At 34.9% G+C, this 25,808-nt stretch overlaps 1 protein-coding gene across 2 annotated transcripts in view; it reads right to left on the bottom strand.

Annotated features, from left to right (window-relative positions):
• LOC113108703 (rho GTPase-activating protein 15-like) overlaps positions 1-25,420 on the bottom strand; it is a 33,225-nt gene extending 7,805 nt beyond the window's left edge. Inside the window, exons 1-12 of one of the 2 annotated variants that reach the window (XM_026271982.1) lie at positions 25,285-25,408; positions 22,882-23,026; positions 22,190-22,249; positions 21,776-21,837; positions 21,561-21,648; positions 20,619-20,708; positions 12,767-12,865; positions 12,370-12,508; positions 10,999-11,121; positions 8,220-8,318; positions 8,030-8,107; positions 7,562-7,696 (exon numbers count right to left, since the gene is read on the bottom strand). In XM_026271982.1, the coding sequence (XP_026127767.1) occupies positions 7,562-7,696; positions 8,030-8,107; positions 8,220-8,318; positions 10,999-11,121; positions 12,370-12,508; positions 12,767-12,865; positions 20,619-20,708; positions 21,561-21,648; positions 21,776-21,837; positions 22,190-22,249; positions 22,882-23,016 (1,108 nt within the window). In that variant the 5' untranslated portion in view covers positions 23,017-23,026; positions 25,285-25,408. Of the gene's footprint in view, positions 1-7,561; positions 7,697-8,029; positions 8,108-8,219; positions 8,319-10,998; positions 11,122-12,369; positions 12,509-12,766; positions 12,866-20,618; positions 20,709-21,560; positions 21,649-21,775; positions 21,838-22,189; positions 22,250-22,881; positions 23,027-25,284 lie in introns of both variants that reach the window. The other variant, XM_026271983.1, reaches the window with a different exon arrangement.
• Positions 25,421-25,808: the final 388 nt, after the last annotated feature.

Here is a 25,808-nt window from a genome sequence, read left to right as displayed (position 1 = left end):
AGTTATTTGCTAGAATTAAAATACAAACAGTAAGAGAAATGTAATAATTATTAAATATTATAACAGTTTAAATTAACTGATTTCTCTCATTTATCCCCGTGATGTCAAAGCTGAATTTTCAGCAGCAGCAATTACTCCACATGATACTGCACAAATTGTTTTAATACATTCTATTTCCATCCATGATGTGTTTTTCAGCATTCTTTGACTAATATAAGTTCAAAATATTTTGTAACAATGCACAAGTCTTTACTGTAATTTTGTACTTTTAAAATGTAATGCACCCTTGCTGAAAATAAGTATATATATATATATATAATGTAAGTGCTTCAATTCTGCTTCATATCACATTTCCAACTACAATTGTCTCATGCAGTCAGTGTGAATGTGCATCCAGGCATCTACACTGCTGACATTCACAATTTCATTAGACTGTACAAATACCTTTTATAGCACGCCGTTTAAGGTTCAAAGTGCATCTTAAAGTGATACCTGGTATAACTGTATTGATTAACTATCACAATGAAACAAATTGCATTGTATTATTGTAAATCAATTTAGATTGTTTACATTCTAAACAGAGCAAAATCTCTTCTGTCTTCCTCCCGCTAAGAAAACATCACTGGTTATTCCTACTGTGGCTGGCTAACAGCTCCACCATGCTATTCATGGGATGTGCCATGGAAGGGAGCTGGCAGTAGTTATGCCCCCAGTCTACTGTACTGCCCAGGATGCCCCCTGGGCACTAATGGAGCAGATGTCTCCGTGTATACACCGCGCTGGCACAGGCTCTGCGAGCAGATGCCCCTGTCAGATGCCAGGTCTGTCAGTTGAGCACAGACAGAGACCATGTTCTAGGACAGAGAGCGAATCTCTGACCCGCTACTCTAGGTACCACTAGCAGAGGGACAATATTTTGTGCTTTTTAATGGAGTTAGCTATAACATTAGGGTTTAAAGCTGTGCGTACGATGCCCTAAACCACTCAAAATAGAGTGATAACATCAATTTTAATGTCAAGGCCACATAATTAGTGAAACAATGTGTGTTGGAACTAGAATTCTTCACTGCAGCTTTCATCAACATTTTGTCTTTTACTTTATTCAAGCAATATCTTCTTTTATGACTTTCTCGTCAAGCATTATCTCAGTGGAGGGTGTTAGCTTTCTTTTGGCTTTGACACTGCATGGCAGTCGGCCTGTAAAATATTTAATCTAGTCATTATTGCTGGCATTATTGCTGTCATTAATTACTTTGCCTTTGGTGGCTAGCATATTGGAGATGGTCCCTTGTCCTGTATTTTGGACAGATGGTGGGGACAGTGTCATTAATATAAAACTCGTTCGAAATGCCTATACCCTAAATCAGCATGAATTCACTATGGTAAACATTGTTCTTATGGTACTTGAATGTATTTTTTCCATCCAGTTTTGCATTATTACAATACAGAACTAATTATGAAACACTTTTCTTTTTTTTTTTTTCTTTTTTTTTTTTTTTTTTGGAGAAGTCATTTTGGGAGATGAGATATTTAAAAAAAAAAATAATAATAATAATAATAAAAATATTATATATATATATATATATATATATATATATATATATATATATACTATATATATATATATATATATATATATATATATATATATATATATATTAGTGCTGTCAATCGATTAAAAAAAATTAACTAATTAATCGCACAATTTTTTAAAATTAATCGCGATTAATCGCGATTAATCGCAATTAAAAGACTGAAACTTTTTGGATATGTAAATGTAAAATGTAAATAATTAATGTAAACTCAAGACAAAGAAACTATTTAAATTCAAAATATGATTGTTTATTGGAATTTTTGTTTAACTTGTAACACAGATTTTCTCATGTAAACAACATACCTGCAATAAACCATCAATATCCTCCAAATTAACTGTTGGCTTGAAAGCCATATTTATTACAGAAATAAAAACACAGGCATGTAAGTACCATTTGAATTTCAAAACAATCAATGCCAATAAAAAACTAAAATGATTTCCATGTTGAATTCTAAGTGGACTGCAAAAAAATGCCAAAGTATAGTCATTGCCAGTGCTTTAAGTGGGCCGGTATGCACCAGTACTCAGTACCGCCACTTCCAAATATAGCTCTTGAGCGTACCGCCACCTCTCCGTGCGCCCAGAACGTGCTTTTAGCGTACCGGTACGCTCATTTGGACATCTGTTTTAATAGAGGTTTTAATCTTTTTGCCGATTTTCAGAGCGCCCTTCACAATGCAAGCTTCCTAATTCATCCCACCCAGAGCAGAAACTACATTACCCATTCACCCTTAAGTTATACAAGTGAATAGCGCATGTGTCACTTTTCCCACTGTTAAGTGTCAACAACTCAACGTGGCCGGAGAAGGTGTGGGAAACTCGTTGTGAGTTATACTAAAGCAAAATCTTGAGTATTTATTGTCTGATAAACATTAAGAACTGTCTGCGGAGGTTGAGTCGTCCTGCAGCCCCCGCTGGCTGCTCATTGGCTGCAGCATCTTTTTTCTAAGTTCTAAAAAAATACCGTAGACGGCAAGGCACAAATTTAGATATTCATTTATCTAATTAATCTATAGCCTATGCACAAAGACAATATGATCTTTTTGTCCCCTTTTTGTTTTAAAGCTTGACGAAGAGAGAGAGCGCAAGTTGCTGCAGCTGAGGAGGACAGTGATGCACGCGTACAGGAGTGATTGACAGTTCGCGGCACTGTGTACAAAAATACTCCGCTACACAATTATTTCTTTATTTTCGTTTAAGCTTATTAACGTTAGCGTTACAGAAAGGTCTGATTTACGCACTGTTACAGTCATTGTTTTTTTTTTTTTTTTTTGCTGTTTCTTGTGGCAGACTAAATGAAGAGTAGGCTAATGTTTCTTGTGGCAGACTGAAGAGTAATCCGGCAGAGTTTTATACTGAAACTTTCCGTCTAAAAGTCCTTCCTTGGTCTTATCCATATTTCTTTGCACGTTGAACACACATAGGCCACAACTGGAAATAAAAAAAACTGCAACCGCGTTAATTGCGTTATTTTTTTTTAACGCGTTAAATATTTCAAATTAATCGAATGCGTTAACGCGCTAATTTTGACAGCACTAATATATATATATATTTTTTTTTTTTTTTTTTTTTTTAGGTATCATTAGTAATTCCTAGTAAATGTAAAATGTAAAAGTAAAATGACAAAACAGGATGTCACTTTCTAACACTACAGTTCAGATAAAAAAAAGAAAGTACAAAATTCTATTCCTACAGCTGCACAAATGCGGCAGAGCCATTGCTACAGTGCACACTCTATAAATCAAACTGAGAGAATCATTGTTTTGTGAAAAGAGCTGATGTACAGTAAAGAATAGATGCACTTTTGGTTACAAAAATCTGTGAATATAATCCAATTACAAACAATGAGACCATCTTTACTGCAGTACAGCTTTGCTTCTCAGTATAAGCCCATCTGCGAGCTTTGTCTGCGGGCTTCTTTAAGCCCCGTCAAGGCAAATATTAGCACACTGCAAATAGTCCTGCAGGTTATGATTAAGATTTTAAATGTATCCCAATTGAATACTTTGCTTTATGAATAACAAAGTCTTAGAGGATCGGCGCTGTAATTTATTAAACATGAAAAACTTCTTGATGAAATATAGAGGCTGGGAAGAGATTTATGCATCTGAAAATATTTCTGCATGCTAGCTTTGCATGGCAATGAGGCCACGTTGCACAAATGAGGAAAGCTGCATAGAATGTAAAGCCTTGTGATTCACAGACTGAAGTTTGAACTGTCATCTGAAAGAGCATAACATCAGAATAGACAAACAATTATGTTATGACAGATGTACTGTGTGACGCAGCTCTGATTGGCATTATTTCAGCACATTGTACACTACAATTGCGGCACTGTGGATTCTCACAGAAGAAGTCAAGCTGGAAATCTTACAATCTCGCTTTTTAAAATACGCGACCGGTCATCTTCAAATGTGATATAACGATACAGTCCATCTGAATGAACTTTCCAGATTACTACACAAACGCCGAATTGTGTGTGTGGGCCCGGAGAACAAAGCCTCCATTTGTCAACAAGTATGTCTTCGCTTTGTACAACAAGGCGAGCTTGTCTATTGGACAGGTGGCAGGACAATGTCGCTAAGATACCAGGCAATATGAATAATAGATTTAGTCCATCGTGAGCCAAGAGCTGGTGCCTGCCACATCCACAACAGGCTCCGAGAGAAAGAATGGAAAATTAGGCCAACTGTTCACCTGAGGACCCCGGGAAGCCCAAATGTTGGTTTGCGGGAGTGAGTGCGTACATGTTAAATAAACATACAGATTGCAAGCGAGAAGGCGAAATGTGCTCTGAGCATCTCGCAGATCGTGAGTGAAGGCGCCGTTTAAATGCTGGGCGAAGTCTTAAGCCTGAAGATTACATATTAATAATTGGCCCAAACTTCCAGTAAGCTTAAATTACTTTGAGTTCCACAAGATTTCAAGAAGCAGTGTGCGATTGGGCAGCTGTCCTAATTGAATGGATCCTTGTCCAAAGTACCATTCCAGAGACCTTTAGTTAATACCACCCATTTAAAGGGCAGCCATGGTTAGAGGAGCTGTCCTCTTTTGACAGTGATGGACCAATACAGAAGACCTGAGCCACTCAAGTATCAGCTGGATTCACTGAAATTGCTTGTCAGTGGTCTAGTGTGAGATCAATGAAACAGGATGTTGGGCAGTTTCGGTAAATGAAATGTAAGACGAGCTTCAAGGTTTAACCGTGCCAACATTGCAGACGGGGAGGAGCTTTGTAACCTACATACTAGAAAAGTCTACAGTGCAAACAGTCCTGTTCTACAGATATGGTTAATTACTGTCCTGTCCCTATATAATATAATATAATATAATATAATATAATATAATATAATATAATATAATATAATATAATATAATATAATATAATAATATAATATAATATAATATAATAATTGTCTTATAAGATTAGGTTAGTCTCAGAAATAAACATACAAACAAAAATCAATATTTAAAACGTAAAAAGTAATTTTTAGTTAACTAATTCAAATATTTTCGGTAAAAAAATATATATATCGAGAGATTCAACAAAGAGATGCACCAATCCTACTAAGAATGGAAGGTTAAGTTTAATCAAACTATTGTCGTGTATAAATTAACTCCAATTTGCCAAACAATATTTAAATTGTCAAATCAGTCTGATTAAATTCGAGGTGACACTTTAGTATAGGGAGGGACTAGTTCTCTGGCTGCTTATTGGCATGCCTATTATTAATATACTGACTGTTTATTAGCACTTATAAAGCACATATTCTGCATGATCATATTCAATACCCCTAATCGTACCCAATATCTAAACTTAACAACTACCTTACTTACTATTAATAACAGCGGTTGAATAATTAAATTGTAATAGTACAGTAGTACAGTAGTATGTTATATCAACATACTCATACCCTAGGTTTTAAAGAGACATGTTGCAGGTTGAACTAATTATACCTCCTGCTATTAGGGGCATTTAACAGTAATAATTAGTAGTCTACACACTATCTGTAAGTGATCGGGCTCATCTACTGATTAATTGGATACAAGCAGTTTGAGGTACTTTGGCCTACATGCAGCATGAGTAAATATTTATTAGCAATTTACAAGATCACCCCAGGCCTGTTCCCATTCTGTCTTATGCATATCTCCTTCCATTGGGGAAATACTGAGGTGCTGTGTTCATAATGATATCCCTGCGCTTATTACATTGAGAGCGCTGGCCTTTTGGGTCATATCTCAAGACTCTGAGAATATAAATCATTCATCGAATTAAATAAACTAGAGAGAGAGGCATATTTTTATTTTATTTTATTAATACAATAAAACAAGTATGGGATTTGTAGGTTGATTTTCTCTAAAAAGCATATAGTAGATATAGTCGGACTATCAAAATATTGACTGGGAAGCTTTGGAAACCTGTGTGAAAACAATCGTGATTTCTGCAGTTATGATTGGTGATACTATGGGGCAACAAGAGGGCCACAAGAGGGTGCTAGGAAGTCCAATTAAAATTTTGAGAGAAAAAGATTTATGAAAAATGATTGTAAAAAACATAAATCACATTTAAACCTGTATCATTTGATAATTAACTTGATACAGACAACATTAAAAAAGTATATTTTCCAATTTATTTTATCATTATTTTGTTTTTATTATTTGTTTTGGCATTAGTAAAATTACATGGTTGAGGTCAATTATTTATTTACTCAAATAGCAAAAAATAGCTCAATAGCTAAATCTGCTGGTTTAGTGTTCATTATCAATGTTAAAATCTTTTTAATATTTTTGTGGAAACCATTACATTTTTTTTTTTCATGATTCTTTGATGAATACAATATTCAAAAAACAGCATTGTTAATATATATATATATATATATATATATATATATATATATATATAATATCTTATTGAGGTCTGTCATTTCAGCTCAATTTAATACATCCTCAGTAACAGTTGAATTAATATATATATATATATATATATATATATATATATATATATATATATATATATATATATATATATATATATATATATATATATATAAAACTGTTTGTGACTGACTCCAAACTTCTTAACTTCATTGCAATTTTGGGTTCTGGGCATTAAAAGGTTCGAAAACTTCTACTCCAAACTTATCTTCCGTCATTCCTGTACACAGTGTTTAAGTCCATAAAGCTGCAATTGTGCCTGCACTGTTCAGCACTCTCTATTTGCTCTACACTTACTCTCTATTTACTTGCCCGTATACGGCTTAGTACATAGTTTATCGCCACTATGCAGTTCACACGGCCACTAATCTGAAAGTGTTTGTTTTTAAACTAACAGGGCTTCAGAAACCGAACAAGTCATAAAACAAAAGAGCAGGACAAATGTTGTTTTAAGCGCAAAGGTACATACATATATTTCACAAGGTACATGCCTTTCAGAAGGTAGACTGCCCAAGAGCAACACACTGGCGTCAGCTGGACGCTCAAGAGTTTGCTCTGTGCTGCTGGAGGGAGGTTACACGTGACACTAAGGCCGATCTGGTGACAGTTTCTGTCTGGACCACAGACCCTGACTTTGCCCTCTGGCCTGAGAAATTCCCCTGTTCCCCAAACAAGGAGTTTGAATGATCTCAGCACCTCCCTGTCAAAGAGCGACCCCTTTTGGCTGACAGATCTGCAAGAATGCGTCTAAGAGAGTCAATCCCAAATAGCACGACTCAACCCAAGAGTGGCGAGCGGTTTAGCCATCCGCGGCTTGAATTACAGCTAGGAGTACTGGGTCAAACTGAGCTGTAACCCATGAATGGAAATAACTTAATGTTGCTGTGGAGTACTTGAGCATATTTTGAGTATTCTGCAGTCTCACATCTCTGGGAAAGGTAATTAATCATTCCTTGTAATACATTTTAAGGTTCTAATCCCAAATATTTGTAGCAATAACACTGATTTGCTCGTATCGATTTCAGTACTTACTAATGGCTTCCACAAACAAGTCGAAAAAGCGAAAGGGAAACAGGGGCTCTGGCAGTTCACGGAAAAACATCTTTAGCGCTCCGGTGATGACATGGATGTCCTCCCATTGGCTGTCGCCCAAGTCAAGCTCCTCCTCTGGGGAAAGAGAGACACAGTCAGAGAAGCCAGCAGAGAGAATTAGAACAACAGTCGTTTGATGAGGAAATTAAAAAATGCTAATCATTATGTCAACGTTAATACGCCCCTTGAGAGCCAAACACATTCTCCTGCTTGCATTTCACTGCATATCAAACCACAGTGAAAATCCTTATCAAACAATTTGTGGCGCCTAATACAAACGAACCAATTTATACCTTTCAGCTAAGCCTTTAGAACCAAAATGATAATGTGTCATTTAGATGAACACTGATTTAGCTGGCTGGCCTGAAACCAGCCACTGATGATTGATAATGACTGAATTCAACTTACCTTGGTCCACTAGGAAGCGTAGTTTCTGGATAATGGCCAGATTGCCACTCACCCTGTATATCCCATCAGCCTCCAGGCCTGTGAGGACGGGGTAAAGACATCTGTCAGTCAGTCAGCAAGGCACTACCACAATCATAAAAAAAAAAAAAAAAAGAAAAAAAGACAAAGAAGCAGCTTTTCTGAGCCATACCTCGTTTTTCTACTTCCTCCACACACAACTTCACAAATTTTGGCACTGTGGTCTTTTCTCTCTCGCACAGGGTCAGCATGTGACATCCGAACACTCGGTCTGTGAAAAAAAACATGACTTTGAGAAAAGTATAGGATTTGCTAACACTCTGTATTACGCAGTCCATGTCATAGGTGTTAATTTATTAATATTAAAAGTATCAATAATGATTAAAACCAATCAGTAATATATCATTAAATTCGATGATTAAATCAATATCATTAATGCAATTATTATTACTAGCAATACTAATAAAATAACGATTACCATTATTAATACGATAATAATGATAATGATAATAACTCTAAATTTAATGTTAATTTAGCATAATTAACTTGAAAATGCATCTTAAATGAGTATTAATAATATTACCAATATAATAACATTTATTAACAGTTATAACAATAATAAGTAGCATAAAGATTATTAATAGTAGAGCTGTCAGTTTAATATGGTTATTTAGGACAGTTAATTATAAACAAATGCATTTAACTTAAAGTATCTTAAAGGAATAGTTTGAATATTGTTATCATTTAGTCATGTCATGTTGTTGTACAAGTTTCTTTCTTATGTTGAACACAGAAGAAGATGTTTTGAAGAAGCAAACAGTTGTTGGTCCCCATTGACTTTAATAGTAGGGAAAGAAATACATTGGGAGTCAAAGGGGACTAACAACTGTTTGATTACCAGCATTCTTCAAAATATCTTCTTTTGAATATTTAGCATTTTTGGGTGAACTATCCCTTTAAATTTGTGCATTTCAGAGCATGAGACTGAAAAACCATGTTTATGTGAATGAATTATGTTAATGTTAATTATGTGGAAATAAACAAAATATTGACTTGTTGTCTTGTCACTTGTTTACCACAATACTGTCTTAAATCTGAGGGCTATTTTTCAACAAATAGCTGCAAGATATCTGTATCAATGACTCAACATATCATGTAATTAATTATTATTATTGTTTTAAATCATTGCCACTTATTATAGCGATAAGTGGGCTTTTAAATTACCAGCTGCTTCAAAAATATTTACAGCTTATTTAAGGACACATAATTATGAGCGCCATAATGTAACATGTGACCCAGGAATTTCACAGCTGAAATGCATAGTGGAATGTTTTGAGGCAGTCACATTTCAAAGACGGCCCACAAAAGATCAGAACGCTCCATAATGAGCGAACCTACAGTTGTCAGAGCAGAGGTGCAAGTCTCCTCATCATTTGGCTTTCTGAGTTCATATAGGACCAGGCGAGCTGTCCCAGAGGCTTCTGGAACATCAAAGATGTCCTGCTCTCATTTCGGCACCCGAGAGGAGCCGGGGGAAGTGGCGATGTGCTAAATGCATAAATGACTGCAAGCAAGCCACCTTTGCATACAAATGCACATTCAGAAGGTTTCCTAGAGAAATATCAGGCAGGAGGAGCATTTCGCAATAAATTGCTTTTGAAAAGCATTGGTACAATGTGGAACGATCCTAATTTGGAGATGGATGTTTAACGGGCTAGCTGGCCTTGGAGCTCCGCCAGCGATAGCTGTGTTAGGGGCCACCTGCGCTACTCTGTTAATCCCACACTAGTTTTATTCATTCCCTCAATATTGTCCTCTTTGATCTCCCATTTACCCCCACAGATACTACATTAAAGGCTCTTTTTTTGACACCAGAGGAAATTAAATATATCATTACCTCCATCCGAGGGTTCCAAGTATGCTTAAAATATCCTTTAATGTTATATTTGGTGTATGCCATGAATGGAATAAATTAGTTACAGTCTTTAAGAATCGGCGTCAGGGATTGCTTGTTGAACTGTTATAATGTGTAAAGGAAAAAGAATGTCTTACTTCACTTATTATTATTATTTTTTTAACTGGGTCACAGTTGTGTTTAATATGGAAACGCAGAACCAAAACACACTAATGTCCTAAGATTGCTCTTTCAAATGTCATCACGTAACCTGTAATTATGTAGCATGCAATTATGACTATTAACATGGGCTACAACTGGGTGAAGTTGTTAAATGAATAAAACAACATTTTTTTTTTTTTTTATCTGGTAGTCAGCAATGAGTTTAACATTGTAAAAAGATGATTGTAGTTTGAACATTTCCCTTGAAATCTTAGCATTCCCTTACTATATACGGTGAAAAGCTGTAAAATACCTAACAGTATATATCATGCTAATTAAAATATTATTGAATGTACAGTTTATGGAAACAAAAAGAAAGTCATCTAATAATTTATAATAATAATACTAAATTTTTTGTAGTAGTAGTAGTAATAGTAGTTTTTTTTTTTTTTTTTTTTACTCTTTTTTTCATATTATGTATTATCAGTTATATCTTCTGTTGGTAATTATTTGTTGCCTTAGTGTCATGTGTTATCAAGATGTTTTTTTCTACTGGTGTATGACATGGTGCACTTTCTATATATTAAAATATACCTCATCTTATAGAAAATATATGCGTCATGAACTTTGCACTTTTTGTGTGTGTGTGTGTGTGTGTGTATATATATATATATATATATATATATATATATATATATATATATATATATATATATATATATATACACACCTTCATGTTTGTTCTTTAAAGTTGTTTACATTTTTTTAAATGTACTTTTTACAGAACTATTTTGGAAACCACAGCTACAGCTTTTTTTTGTTTTGTTTTTGGAAATTAAAAACAGGATTTAATTTTGCAGTGTATTTTGTGGAGCGCATATAGTGAAAGCATCACCTTTAATAAGGCCTTTCTCCTGTAGCGTTTTCATGGAGGGCCGTCTGGAGATGAACTTCTTCAGTCTGTTCTTAACTCCATTCTTGTCGGCGCTGTCTGAGGCGCTGTAATTCAGCTTGAACACTGTGCGGGGGATCAGAGGAGACACAGGAACAATGCTGTCACTGAACACTTGCCACATTCTTTTGAGGCTGTCTTTGTGCAATTCCTCCTCATGCAAATAAGAGTGTTTCCTTTCTCCACACTGCTCAAAAGCACATCAGAAACACTACTTCTGTTGAAATATTCTCCAGTGTACGTGAATATCTCATTCCACAGCTTTCATTTATTGATTCCAGCCAATGTTAGTGTCAATATTGCAACATCTTCACAAGTCCAGTGATTAGTATGTGACGAGCGAGAGCTCGGAGTTACTGGCCAGTATTCAGTACAGTAGTAAATGAATTCTCTTTGATACTCATTCAGGGCAGAAAATGCTGCAATTACCAATGACAGAAGCGTTTGGAGAGTGTCAAGTAGCTTGTAATTTATAATAATGATTGACAGAGAGCAGACTGACTCAACATCTCAACGGAGTTCAGAACAGCCGTATTCTGAACTTCAGCTTCTGTTGGTCTCTGTCTCATATGTTAAATGATGTAATGAGATGTGCTAATGTGTCTGTATTTTACAGTCGTCATGTTAAACGCGGATGTTCTCACTGTAACGCTGTCTCTCAGTCACCAAACTGCATGTGGTCAAGGTGCTGCTGCGCTTCCTGTTCAGAATGTGACCACAACTGCACAGACAAAATGATCTACAATGTGCTGTAAAAATGAATTGCACAAAAACATGTCCATGGTCACATTTCATCCCAAAATCAAAAGAGTAAAAACTGAAATTATATGTTACTCTTTTTGTAGATTTGCGTTATAATCAAATTTTTGGACCATTGCAATATTTATATATTAAAAAAAAAAAAAAAAAATACAAATTCATAACAAATTAAGTATATTTTACAGATTTTAAATTTGAGTTTTTTTTTTTTTTCATTGTTCTCATGAGAATTCATTTCAACGCATTTTTTATATGATCCTACAGTAGGGTTTATTTTTCATAACTAAAAAAAAATTATTTTTAATTACTCTAGATTTTTGCTTTTGATTTTGGGGTGAAATGTGATCTAGACAGGCTTGGTGAACAGACCAAGCGTATCATCTGTACTGCTAAACTCATGAATGTGGATATTAAGCAGTGGTGAAGCGAAGCTGCAACTCCGACACGCTCACTGTTTCTGAACTCTCTGCGTTTATTGCCAGTTATCACCTCTCTACCCCTCTCTCTCTTTCACACACACACACACACACACACTCACACACACGTGTTACTCACTGATGGAGCGTCTGTGTTCAGATTTGGTCTCTTTCGGTTTAGGTTTGGTGGGTTCACAGGTTGGTCTGGACAAGCATTCTATGCTGTTGGACCGGTGTAGGGCCGCTCTACCACAGCTCTGGCCTCCAGCTCCACTCGACTGCACCACAACATCATATAAAAGATTCATCACTTAGATGCAGAAATAACATCCAAAAAATGCTGCTATTTGAAGTATTTATTTCAGTCTTAGATGTTTAGCTACTTATGCATTAGTGTATTTAACCATTTATTTACCTACACATGTTTTAAAAATATAGTTCTTCATATCAGTAAGGCCCACAATTAAATTCTCCAGTGAGTACATGCTAAAAAAAAAAAGTATAAAAGCAATTTTGTCTTTTAGAAATTAACTTACCAGACTATCCGCTGCTTTCTTGATGGCATCATGCCATTTAGAGATGGTTGGAAAGTGATCTGCCTGCAGCAAAAACTCATGCCCATTCGAGGTGGTTATCTGTTTGCAAAAGACAGTTGAAGTGAAAGTTTAAAAGTGGAATTCAAACAAACACAGCTAGCAAGCTAGCACATCCCCTGCCAATAAAAGACCTATGTACTGTATTAATTAACATCACAACTCCAGAACTGAATATAGCAAAATAATACAATCTTTCATGGTTTGCTTTTTCTAACTGTGAATGTAACCATATAAATGTTAGATTTATGAAGAAATTAATACTTTTATTTAGCAAGGATAAACTGGCACTGTGGCTTAGCGGTAGAGCATTGGGTTAGCAGCACAAAAGGTTGTGGGTTCAATTCCCAGGGCACACACATACTGATTATATTATATAATATAGACTAAATGCACTGTAAGTCACTTTGGATAAAAGCATCTGCTAAATGCATAAATGTAATGTAAATTGGTCAAATGTTTCTCAAGGACCAAATCAGTACATTAAAATTATTTCTGAAGGATTTGAAGACTAGAGTAGTGTAATGTGTAATGTGATTGCAATCACAGGAATAAATTACATATATAGTATTATTATTATCATTATCAAATAAAAGCATCCTTAGTGAGCATTAAAAAAAACCTACCAAACCAAAAAATTTGAATGGTAGTGTATGAGTCGAAAATAATAATAAAACAAAACACACATTTTTTCACATTAAAAGCTAAAAATGCAAAGTCAATCATAAACATTGTGTGAAGACAGAAGATCTCAGGGATACAATTACACAAAAATACAAAAAGATGGAAAGTGAGAAATCTCCAATGCACTAAGCCTTTTGACGAGCTATTAGTTTGATACCTGACTAAACATTAGACATTTAGACTCAAGACTGCCATAACATCACATGGCACAGTCGCATAGAATAAGTGGCCTTCCCAGCAAATAAAATGCAAGCAAACACCAACGCTAAGGTCAGAGTTGTCAAAAAATGTTGCATAGAACAGATACTTGTTATTTTAAAAAGAGCTGACACCGCATATTTCAAAAACCTAAAATCATTTTAGAGAGTGGTCAGTCTCTAAAAATACCAGACTGGATCACAGAATACATTTCTCCTTCCCCCCCGTACAGTCACTTCCACATAGACGTCCAAAGTTTTAGCCCGTTTAAAACAGACTTTTCTGACTTTGAGAGAGGGTGGCAGGGGGAATCAAGCAGTCTCTTTGGGGATGGAGTGAATATAGAGGGAATGGTTAGGGGCACAATTCTTGTCAGAGTGTGTTTGCGATCCCTCTATTCTTCAGAGTGGAACATCCGAGAGAGCATGTTTGTTCTGAAGCTGCTTCTTTCCTGGAGGGTGCCTGCGGACATGACAGTAATAGTTTGTATTGGGGTGGACTTGTTGGAGTCCTCGTTGGCGGTTTGAACGGGTGAAACAGATCCACTTTAATGAAGGATATTTGTGCTGCAGGTCATCAGAAACTTTGAAATGGCAGTTTCAGATCTCTTTCTGGTTTTGCTGTCGTACAATGCGTGCAATCTTGTGCAAATCAGTCCCCTTAAATGCAGAGTCAATGGTTATTTTATGCATGTTACAACTTTATTTTTTCTCATTCTTTTCGGACATTGAACATCATTGAACAACCGTATGACGTATTACCATTTGACTTTGATTCAGAAGAAAGCGCAGTGATAATGTTTCACAACCAAGCACGCGATGTATCAAATAATTCAAGTATTTCAGGATTTCAAAGCCAAACCAGCCTTAATAAATTCAACACCAAAGCTCGATCAAGTTAAACTGAAACACATTTGATGTCTTTCAAAACAGCTCATCCTGTAAATCAAGCCGTTTCAAAACCGAACGTCGCACTTGTCTTTAATTTCACGAAGATTATCTGGCTGATGAGTCATGAGTTTTGTCCATTCTGCTTCTGAAAAAATGATAATCATCTTTCCAACTACCCATTGCTATATTCACCAATACTTCCCTAGAATCAAGCTCTCATAATTTATACTGTGTTTCATCTCTGCATGTGGTGATGTCCAGAAGAGCCCATAGATGTAATGCCAATGTTACTAGTATGCACATATTTCTATGGACAGTTAATGCTGTTATGGACAGCTTACACAAAAAACCTTGCACAATTTTCACTGCTTTTGTACTGGGATTTATGATTTGCATCTATCTTCTTCTAACATCTGCTAATTGTAATTTATTATGTATATGAATAGCTACATATTTTTTCTTTTTTAGATAAATGCAATGTCTATTCACTTTCGGCATCACTCCGTATATGACAGTTAATTTTTTACATTAAAAAACAAGTTACATATTCAACATAGTATTACATTCCTGGTAAACTTCAGTATCTCGTATTGCAGATGGATAGTCTGTTACACAATCTCTCATCAATGTTGTTTATATATATATATATAAACATATAATGTTTGGAAAGAATATTATTGGTCAGGAAAATGGCAAAGTAGCAGAGGCGCTGAATGGAAAGCAGGGACTGTTGGAAAGTTTTGTGTTGCATGAGTGGAAATAAGAAAGAGTATAAGATAAAAGCACTACGCTTTTAATCACACTGTTTAATGAGGAGGAATTTGAATATCTGGGCTCTCACTTTGACTCTTCATTAATGTTTAATTAGGCAGAGCGCTACAAAAACCCGAATGCCATTTGTGACTTAACATTTGTGTTTTGCTGTTAAATTAAACATTAATTTGAAAGCTACATAAAGACACAACTCAACTTTGAAGCGCTTTAGATAGGAGGGTTAATTATCTCCAATTTTCCACAACTCCTGAGATGGGTCTGGCTAAGAGAGCTATCGGCTTCCCAGCGAAAAACAAAAGCTAATATCAGAGGAAATGGAGGAAGATGCACTGCATTTCCCTGATGCTTTCTCCTGCACACTGTTTAATTCAATGCTTCAGACTGCACAGGCCAGATTAAAAATATTAATAATAACAATGACAGAAACAAAATCTTTGTAAAATGTTTCACGAGCGGGAAATACTGTTTCTGTAACATACATTCACCGGATTGCGATTTTAAATGAGCAAGCTATTCTCGTAAAGGATTCAACCATCAGTGGATATGATAAAAATTGTGAGTTGTAACATGCAAATACAAAAACTTCCACAAATGAACAGCTGAACTAAAAGTTAAAGTTAGAAATAGCACAATAATGAATCAGAACACGGAAGCAAGCAGGGCTAGTTGTCACACAAGGACTTTGAATGTGTTCTCTCTAGCAATGGTTTTTTATGTTGGTTAAACGAGCGTTTCTTAAATTGAAAAACCAAAAGTGAGTTCTTTATTTTTTCCTGAGTAAGAACTATTTGTCCTGAGACACTGTAAATCGTATGCTCTTGCTAAGAAAGAGTGATTTTGCTGCTCTAATCTCTTTTGTAATCTGCTGTCTGAATCTTAAATCCTTCCATTCGCCCCATGATTATTACTGAATATAAAGTATATTGTTTTGTTATGAATACTGAAATTAATGCTCAATACAATATAAGCAGCTTTGAGGGCAAGCAAATACCTTTCCCTCAACTCTCTTCCAAAGTGGTCTTAAGAAAAAGATTGCATGATCGCAAGCTTAAAGATACAGTAATATATTTCATATCTGCAGTAATATATTTTGTCTCTTGGAAACATTTTATCTTGTCATACATTTTTATACAAAAAATGACATTTATGTCTTTCGTCTATTGTTTTACCATTGTCTCAGGTAATATATATATATATATATATATATATATATATATATATATATATATATATATATATATATATATATATATATAAAATTAAAAAATGACCACATTTTAAAATCTTTGATAATTCTTAAACGTCTTGAACTGACTTTTTTCAAATGAAGTTGGAATTTTATCAAAATTAGGCAAAAATAGCAAAAATATTGTTTAACTTTATGTATTTAGGGTACATAAAATGCTATCTGCAATTAATTTTAGTAAAGATCATTACACACTGAATCCAAAATTCTGGACCGAAATTTTTGCATGGTAAAAACTAAATGCGACCTGATGTTGTGTCAATCACGTTTACACACTGCCTTTAAAACTTATATCCGTCAATAAAAAAAAAAATTCTAATCAGGTAAGATTTTCTACGTTTTCGTATCCGTAACAAGCATTTTAATAGGAAAGGATGACTAATATGAAAAAGAAAAAGTTTGTAGTAAGTAGTAAGTTTTTTATTTTCTTTTTTTAAAGGACAAAAACAATTGTTTTTGAGATGTGGTTGGATGTTTTGAAATAAATACATACATATATAGTGAGAGAGTGAAAAGTGTTTTAAACAAGTGGATGTGACTCGAAAATTTATTGAAAAATTCATTCATATCTCTTTACATGTCACTCATCTGGAGACAAAGAAACAATTTTAAACCTTTCAACCTTTAAAGTACTTTGCAAAGACTGATCCTTCCAAGTGCATCGTCCTAACATTGCTCACAAATCGTTAAATACGCTACGCCTTTAGCCTGCAATGTCATTCGGATCAAATATATTTTGACAGAAATACCGACAAAGTCCAGCATTGAGTGTCCCACTACTGTGACGGTCAGGTTAAGGCTGTTTACATGTACCACAATGAGTGACAATCTAAACAACATCCTGTAATTAGACCATACACCACTTCATTAGCTCGATTCTGTAAAGCGTCCTTTCAAGAGCACGATATAGTGGTCCTTCTAGGCAAGCCATTCGAAGCGTCAGATCTCTCCTGCTCACTGAAGGCCTGTCAGTCTGTCATAATCTGCAGTAAACATGCCCGAAAGGTGCCGCTTACACAAGACACAAGATCTGACAGTGTCTGGCCAAAGATCTTCACTTCCATGGACAGTTCAGGAGATGGCGTATGGACACGAACCACATGCTGCTTATCAAACATCGCAATAGCCTCCGCTGGCCTCATTCCAAATGGTACAAATTGGTTCATAATTGCTACTTATTCTCTGCCCACTTTTTGAGGAAGGATTCATTTGTTCATTTATTTGAACCCTGTCTGACTTTAGTCAAGGATTCTCCTTTAACTCTTGTTCAAGTTACACTGCATGCTTTAAAACCATAATATTATCAACTAATAGTTGTTGTAGTTTAAGATACACACAAAGGAAAAATGTCAATCTACAGGTGAAAGGGCAATGCAAGGGTTTGAGTTTTAGCTCTGCTGTCTCTCCAGCTTGACACCACATGTCGGCATATGATATTTCAATCAACATCAGATGTTTCCTCTTGATACTCAAACACTCATGCCAGGCACCTATTGTCAATAATACGAGACAGTTGTTAGGTCTTAGTTCACTCGCTTTTGTGTAACAGGATTGCTGGATTTGATAGTCTTTTTCACGCAGGTGACGCAAACCCAGGACACGATGAGACTTGGATTTCCATCGTCTGAATTTTTTCAGGAAAACTGATAGGCTGTTCGGGAAAGTTCTTTGGTTTTCAGGATGCATGTTTTGGAAGATAATAGTTTTCTGTGGGTTGAAAAATAATCTATATTTGATGTTTTTTTTTTGTTTTTCTTTTTTTTTACACAGGTAAGATTTCTGTCATTGTTTACTCTCTCTCTCTTTATAGTTCAAAACCTTTGTAACTTTCTTTCAGCTGCAAAAGTGTTTATATTGTAAAAAAAATCTGCAATTTAAATAAAACAAAATATAAATAATAGAGGAAAAAATATGCTCAGAAAAATAATAATAATAAAAATAAAATAAATTTATTAAAGCTCAACTGACATATATTTAAAAAAAAAAATACAATAAGTAATAAAATTGACAGGGCCATTCTGAAAATTAAACCTGAAAATATACAAATAAAATAAAATATAAAAATATACTATAATAGTATAAAACTAAAATTACACTTTGAAATAAAGGTAAGTAAATTATGGCAGAATTCACAATTCCTATATATGGAATTGACTATACAAATGATCAAATTAAACATGCAGGGTCAAGGATCATGATTTTAGTTCTGTGTTAAGTTTGATGTGATTTGCACAAATGTGTATAGGTGCATACATGCTAGAATCAGTTGTTTCAGTGCTCTTTCTTTTAAAGAAACGTGGTGTTCTCAGCAGCTCTAGAGTTTCATCTGTGTAGGAAAACAGATTTAGTTTTGTGGGAGCTTTGAAAGTGATAAATGCATATGGCTCCCTGGGTCCATAACCCTTTTAAATGAACCAGAAAGGCTGTGTGAGTCAAACCACTGAACAACAGCGTTATGAGAATATCTAGTGAAGGAGATTCTTAGTTCAAGAAGAGGAAAAGTGCATCAGGATTCTTACTCAGTACTTGACATAAATGCTATGTGCTTTGCCACACATCACAGAAGGACGTTTGAAAAAGTGACAGTGAAGACATTTATAATGCTTCAAAAGTCTTCTGTTTTTTTTTTTTTTTTTTTTTTTTTAAGTGAAACTATAATATTTAGCAGAGAATCAAATGAATGACGCCTTGGTGAAACATTAAAAAATTAAAATAAAAATTTTAGAGACTCCAAACTTTTGAACAGCAGCTCATGTCTTAAGCAGAAGTTATATACTAGCCATTTGCACACTTGTGCACAATTTCCATATTTTGGCCATTTTAAATGTTAATTTGCAAACATGCTAAATACAGCACCTCCAACGTTGTGATTGCGATTCAAGGCTGCTAAGTTTCAACTGATAAATGCTGTAATCCTGGTATTAGTAGAGATATAAGCATCTGCACCAGCATTTAAGGTTAATATCGGCAGTGACAGAAGCACAAAAAGGAATGAAAGTCAACTCCAGCTGCTTAAGACGATGATCAAAACCTCCAATGAAAGAACGTGAACTTCCTTAATCACAACTATCCCTCATCTGACACCAGTGTTTTGTCTTGCCCTAAGCCGAGCAGATCTTCGAGACCCCGGCTGAATGCCTCACAGATTGCAAATCTAACTCTCCACGCTGCTGAATTAACCAGCCTCCACACTAATTTCTAATCCTGGTTGAGGTTGATTGACAGCGGTGGTGGACTACGAAATGGCTTGGTACCGTCATTACAAGCACTTTTTCTGTGTGAGAGTTTGGGATTATTTAAGATTACGGTTTAATGCCTTTTTAATCTCTCCTGCAAAAAAAAAAAAAAAAAAAAAAAGATTTCTGGGCAAAATACTGGACAGCAAGTACAGTGGCAGCGATAAGATATTATAAGTGTGCGACGAGATCGTGATGAAATCGGCTTTTTATCCTCGCTTTGCTCTCATTATGTGAGCTAACTCTGCTATCAGTTTATTGATAAGCGTTTGGAGCACCCAAAACAGCAGCCCGAAAGATTATCTCGCTTTACATAAATCCTAATGAAAAGTCTTCACAACAACAATGACTGGACAGAAATGTCAGGAAATGCTTTTGGGTGTTAAAGAACTCCGAACCCTGAAAGATCCATCCAGTCACTGTGTGCAGATAAAAGACTGCGTATATTTTCTCTTGAAGGTTTTTGAGAGGTATGACATTAGCTCCGACAGTTCTTGCGCCGCTGGCCTAGTGAAAGCCCTAGATGCTGTTTCAATCCCTTGAGACTTCATACATGTATTGTGCAACTTGGTTAAGCTGTTATCTTACAAAGTTTGAGTTTTGGGATAGATTATAATAGATGAAGAAGGAAGCCCTAGTTGTTATTTGCACTTCTGTCAAATCATCACTATCAAGATTTAGATTCAAGTGCAATCATTTGCATTTGCATAGCCTTTCCTGTTTTAATGGATGATAAACAGATTAACTTTCGCGCCCCCCTGTCCTACCTGAATCACGTTTTTTCGGCTGGATTTCTCTGTTGTCCACTCGATTACAGCCCCACACAGATCCACACCATCTGGTTTACCACCTGGTTTCTGTGAGGAAAGTACAATTATTTGAACACGTTTGCCAAGACACTAAATAGAAACACCACGTTTCTTGTGTCTCTTACGTGACTCTGTGAAATAACACACAACTGACGAGCACAATGTTTTGATACAGGACAGATCTCCTATAATAATAGATCACATTTGTCAGGAGATTTTCACATTTAGATTCAAAAAGCTTTGCATGCGAGCGGCAGAAATGAAAAGGCTCCACGTCAGTCAAGGGGCTTTTCATACAGTCCTACAGTTTTAATGAGGTGGCAAAAATACTTATCTTCATCCTGTATCGCCCACAGAAATGGCAGAGGGCTCGGGGGCTTTATGGCCACTTGACCATGAGTGATGTTGAAACTAATATGAGTTGACCCCATCGATGACCTCGACATACCATCTACAAGCATGGCAAGCCTGTGAAGGTAGCAAACCTCTTCTCATCTGAACCTCCTGTCTCTATCATGGCCACATGCTGCTCAAATCGGCAGAATAATAATACGGCTGGAGAGTCCCGTGCATGACGGGTAAATATGTCTTTTTTCAGCAGTGTTTTAAATAGTCGGGATCAAAGGCGAAGTTAAGAAGTGAGAGAAATATGGAAATCATTATGCTTCCCCGCCCAGTCGCTAACCGTTATTCTGCTTAATGCACATCTGTGGCTATTCATTAAATTCTGCTGTTTATGTTTCAGTTTCATGATATTACACATTACATATTTATTTTGTTATAAAGGTAGGATTTATCCGGTTTACTGTATGTTTTTTTTATTTTTATTTTTTACCTAAATACATGTGCAGTAGCCAGTTATTTTTTGTTGGTGTGTGTAAATATGTGTTGTGGTCTTACCAAATTTGCCACCACTTCTTGTTTGCTCTCTTTATAGAACAATAGTTGATTGGAGCAAAGAACAACCCAGGTTGAGGTCCAGTTTTTCCTGTGAAAATAAGCTTTAAAATCTCAGTTTTGTAGACAAAGAGACAGACAGAGAAAAAGTGACAGACAGACAGACAGACAGACAGATAGACAGACAGACAGATAGATAGATAGATAGATAGACAAACCGTAATTTCTTTCCTCCTTCAGCAATTTTGGCTTTGTTCAAATATTCTCCTTTTAAAATAGTCTGTAAACAGTACACAAACACAAAAATAATTAATCTTCCAGAATTTAAAAACTACAGTAGAAAAAAAAAAAAGTTTGGAAACAGTCTGGTTGGCTGCTGCATTTTCATTTATTTTGCTGGTTAATTTACTGACTAAAAAAAATAAAATAAATAAGAAGGCGTTTTGAAACCAGCCTTTAAATTTATTGTGTAATGAAATACTGAACTCTGTTTACACAGCTCATATTTCCGTTCTTCAAAATAATGATTATATTCTGCACTATTGTGAGCGTAAATCAGTCAGTGCAGGCTCTTCTCGATGACACATGTAAAAAGCCAGTTGTGGTAATGGAGGAGGTACGACAGATCATACCTGCGGCCCAACAGAACCATCAACGTTATGCTGAGACTGGTTCCTCCGGTGACGGCTGATCTGAACAAAGAGCATGTGTTGCTAAATGAATATCTCTCTTGCCTGTTTGAAATTATGGACTAAGTTATGACCACAATTTTTGGTATTATAATTCATCTAATATATAATGTAATATTTCATGTATTTATTTATTTATGTATATATTTTTGGAGAACTTTTGTTTTATCAGGTTACTTGATTTCTCTTACAATTGATACAATTGATGGCTTGTTTTGTTTAAACTGTAATTTACATGCATGTTACAAAGATTTACATATTTGTAAGTAATCTAATATTTAATTGAATTCCATGTATATTTTATATTCCATTTTATTTGTGATTAAAATAAAATGTGGTTCTTTTTTATTATTATTCGTAGGTATCATAAAAAAATAGATTATGACACAAAATGATTACAAAAGTAAGAAGCAACACAGATGCAGTGCAATTTTTGGGTTGGTGAAAATGGCTCCATGTCCGCAGTGCTGGCCTGCCCTCTGCTGTTCTGTGTCTGTGTTTCTAAAAACAGCCATTGCAACAGGAAACTGCAAACAAGGTGTTGCATGTAATGCAGTTTCCCACACTGGTGCTGCATGAATTTCCAGAAATATCATGTAATTGGTCCTGGACCGTGTGAATGCACTCATGCTCACAGGTTTCTGTAGTGTGTCAGGTTCTGGTAGGACCATAGACTTTGTCTGGCTGAGTCTCTCTCCAGTGCTGCTTTGAGAGTTCTTGATCCTCAGCTGAACGGCTCCAGGAAGCACCATTGCTGGCTGCTTCTGCATCGCTGTGATACTGAGCAAAAATAATAGCATTAATACAAAATCTGTCATTTTTATTGGCTTAAAATATAAACTATGCTTGAGTCAGACACACAAAATAGTAAAAGCATTCAATAAATAATTGTAGAAAATTACACTACAACAAATAAAAGCATGTGACAACTTGCTCCAACTCAGTATTTATTAAAAATATCCCAACCTCTTGAAAAAAAAAAAGAAAAAAAGTTTGCCTTAATTTTATACTTTGAACTTAATTTTATATTTGACACTTTTTTGAACATATTCCAGTGTGATCCTGTTTTCACTTGTTTAAAAGGCAGCTCATTTTAAATTGGAGAGCAGAATATAATTTTGAACAAGTTTCACATTTGTGTAACCAAACTTTTGTCTGAAAACCTTATAGATGTTGAGATTTATCCGGGCAGAAATGTAATATATGACATATATTGCCAATATATGTTACCTTTAAATGGATATATGATTTGCAAATAGTGATATATAGACTGCATATAGAGTATATATATATATATATATTTTATATTGTCTATCATTTATATTCCCTTATATAATATTAACATATATAAATGGGTTTATACATGACTAATATGCCCAGAAATGTATTACACATTTAAAAAAAACATATAGGCTACAAATTTATATGGACTAGACATATAGATTTATACATTAAATTGTTCTAAAATTTCTGTTTCATGTATATTTTTACTTCACATGAGAATATATTACATGTGCATATGAATAGGCCTAGTGACAACTTCCCTGTGTGACAACTAGCCCCGGCCTGAACTAGCACTGGTTTTGTAGTAGCATATGCCTCTGTAAAGTTCTTTAAAATGTATCTTGTTCACAAAATTTTGTCACTGGAGACATCAAACTAGAATTGCAGGCAATTCCACTGCAGTTCAGTCACACTGATAAAATCATTGCATTTTTTTCAATATATCAAAATGCAACTGGTACAACTGGTACAATAACAATTTCAGCTTTTATAAAATGTTTACATATAATGATATATAGACTACATTCAGTTGTTTCGATATTATGTCAATATTTATTTTGCTGTCACACTTTTCTTTTATTACAGCATCTGAGCTATATCACATTTTAGCATTGATGCACATATACATATCCACACACACACATACACACACTCTTAAATAAAAGGTTTTCATATTTGGATAATTTGCCTTCACTTGTCAAATGGTTTACTTCAAAATAAACAGCCGACTCTTGCAAAACTCCACAGTGCATTTCACACTAACAGCCTTTTTTTTTTCTTCATTATTGTAGCAGGTTTCAGACAGTGACAATTCTGTCCGCTAGTCTACTTTCAATTCTGTCCGCTAGTCTACTTTCTTTTTGTTTTTGTCACTTTCTTTAAGATGAACTATAATTAGTAAACTTGCCATGATCACAGTGTACAGACATAAAGATCATTTACAGAATAATGCGGAAATCACATTTTATTACATTAATCGTAAACTAATAACTAATTATCATTATTTTTCCTAATTATATTGAAACAATTATTTTTGATTTGATTTGATTACTATTATTTGTTCATCTGTGGCAATACAAAGACTCTGATTGTGTGTGTATGATTATGTTTATATTTAAAATGTTTCTGTAGTTGATAAACCATGAAATCCACTGTTGCTATGATAGCACATGCATGGCAGGAAATAAATAAATCTTCAAAAGACAGAACAACGGAAACAGTGCCACTTTCAGCCGTGCATGACGTGTTGGTTTTTTACACAATGGTTTTAACAGTGGGCAACAGTCTGCAGTCTCCTCTGTATAAGGGAATTCATTTCCAATAAAAGTTATAAATACATATGAAATATATTATATCATATATCAAGATAATATATATTATTATATCATAAAATGGCATATGCATGCATTTAAATATATATATATATATATACATACAAATTTGCTATATATATATATATATATATATATATGCATGTAAAATAAGACATATCTGTCCCTCTACATATCTTTTTATTATTATTATTATTATTATTTTACCTGATATCCAGTAAAGATGTAAATAAATAAAGAAATAAATAAAGATCTAACTTAGAAACGTGCAGAGAAACTGTAAGCAACCATCAGTAATCCTTCAGTAACCAGCTGCCACCCACAAAACATTTCTTTTGTCGCATCATCTCTGTTCATTTCATGTATTCTGTCATTACCCGCTGCTGCTGAAAACAAAAAAATGAATTAAGTGGAAACTCGTACCTGGTTCTCGGTTGTAATCCAAAAAAACTGCTCAAAACCTTTTTCAGCAAAGACAGAGAGAGAAAGTGTCGTTTGGAGGAAGTGTACCAAGTCACATGGGACACCCAAACTGTGCAAGCATAAGTGCATACATGGGGCTTCTGCTATTACACTCTTCACTTCCTGAGGCCTGTCATAACAGTTTCGATCAAGATGGCCGCTTTGGAACAGATGAAAGGAGATCAGTGCCATCTCAGCCTGAGACATCCCCACATATGAGGGTATAAATGAGTGACTCTTATTTCAGAAAAGATCGGTTAAATTAGGCCAGGACCAAATAACTTGGATTCCATGTCTATAATAAGGCTGAGGGAAGTGATTTCTATAAGATTTACATAATGCATAATATTCTCAGGTACCACAGGTTACTGTGATAACTGCCCACATTATATTGTTCTCCTAAAACTACAGCAAATTTCAAATGTAATAACGATGATTTTTTTATGCTTTCTTTTTTATTATTTTTTATATCTTACCAGTTCACA

Source organism: Carassius auratus, chromosome 9, assembly GCF_003368295.1.
Source record: "Carassius auratus strain Wakin chromosome 9, ASM336829v1, whole genome shotgun sequence".
Taxonomy (NCBI): Eukaryota; Metazoa; Chordata; class Actinopteri; order Cypriniformes; family Cyprinidae; genus Carassius; species Carassius auratus.
This window is presented reverse-complemented; position numbering and strand designations above follow the sequence as displayed.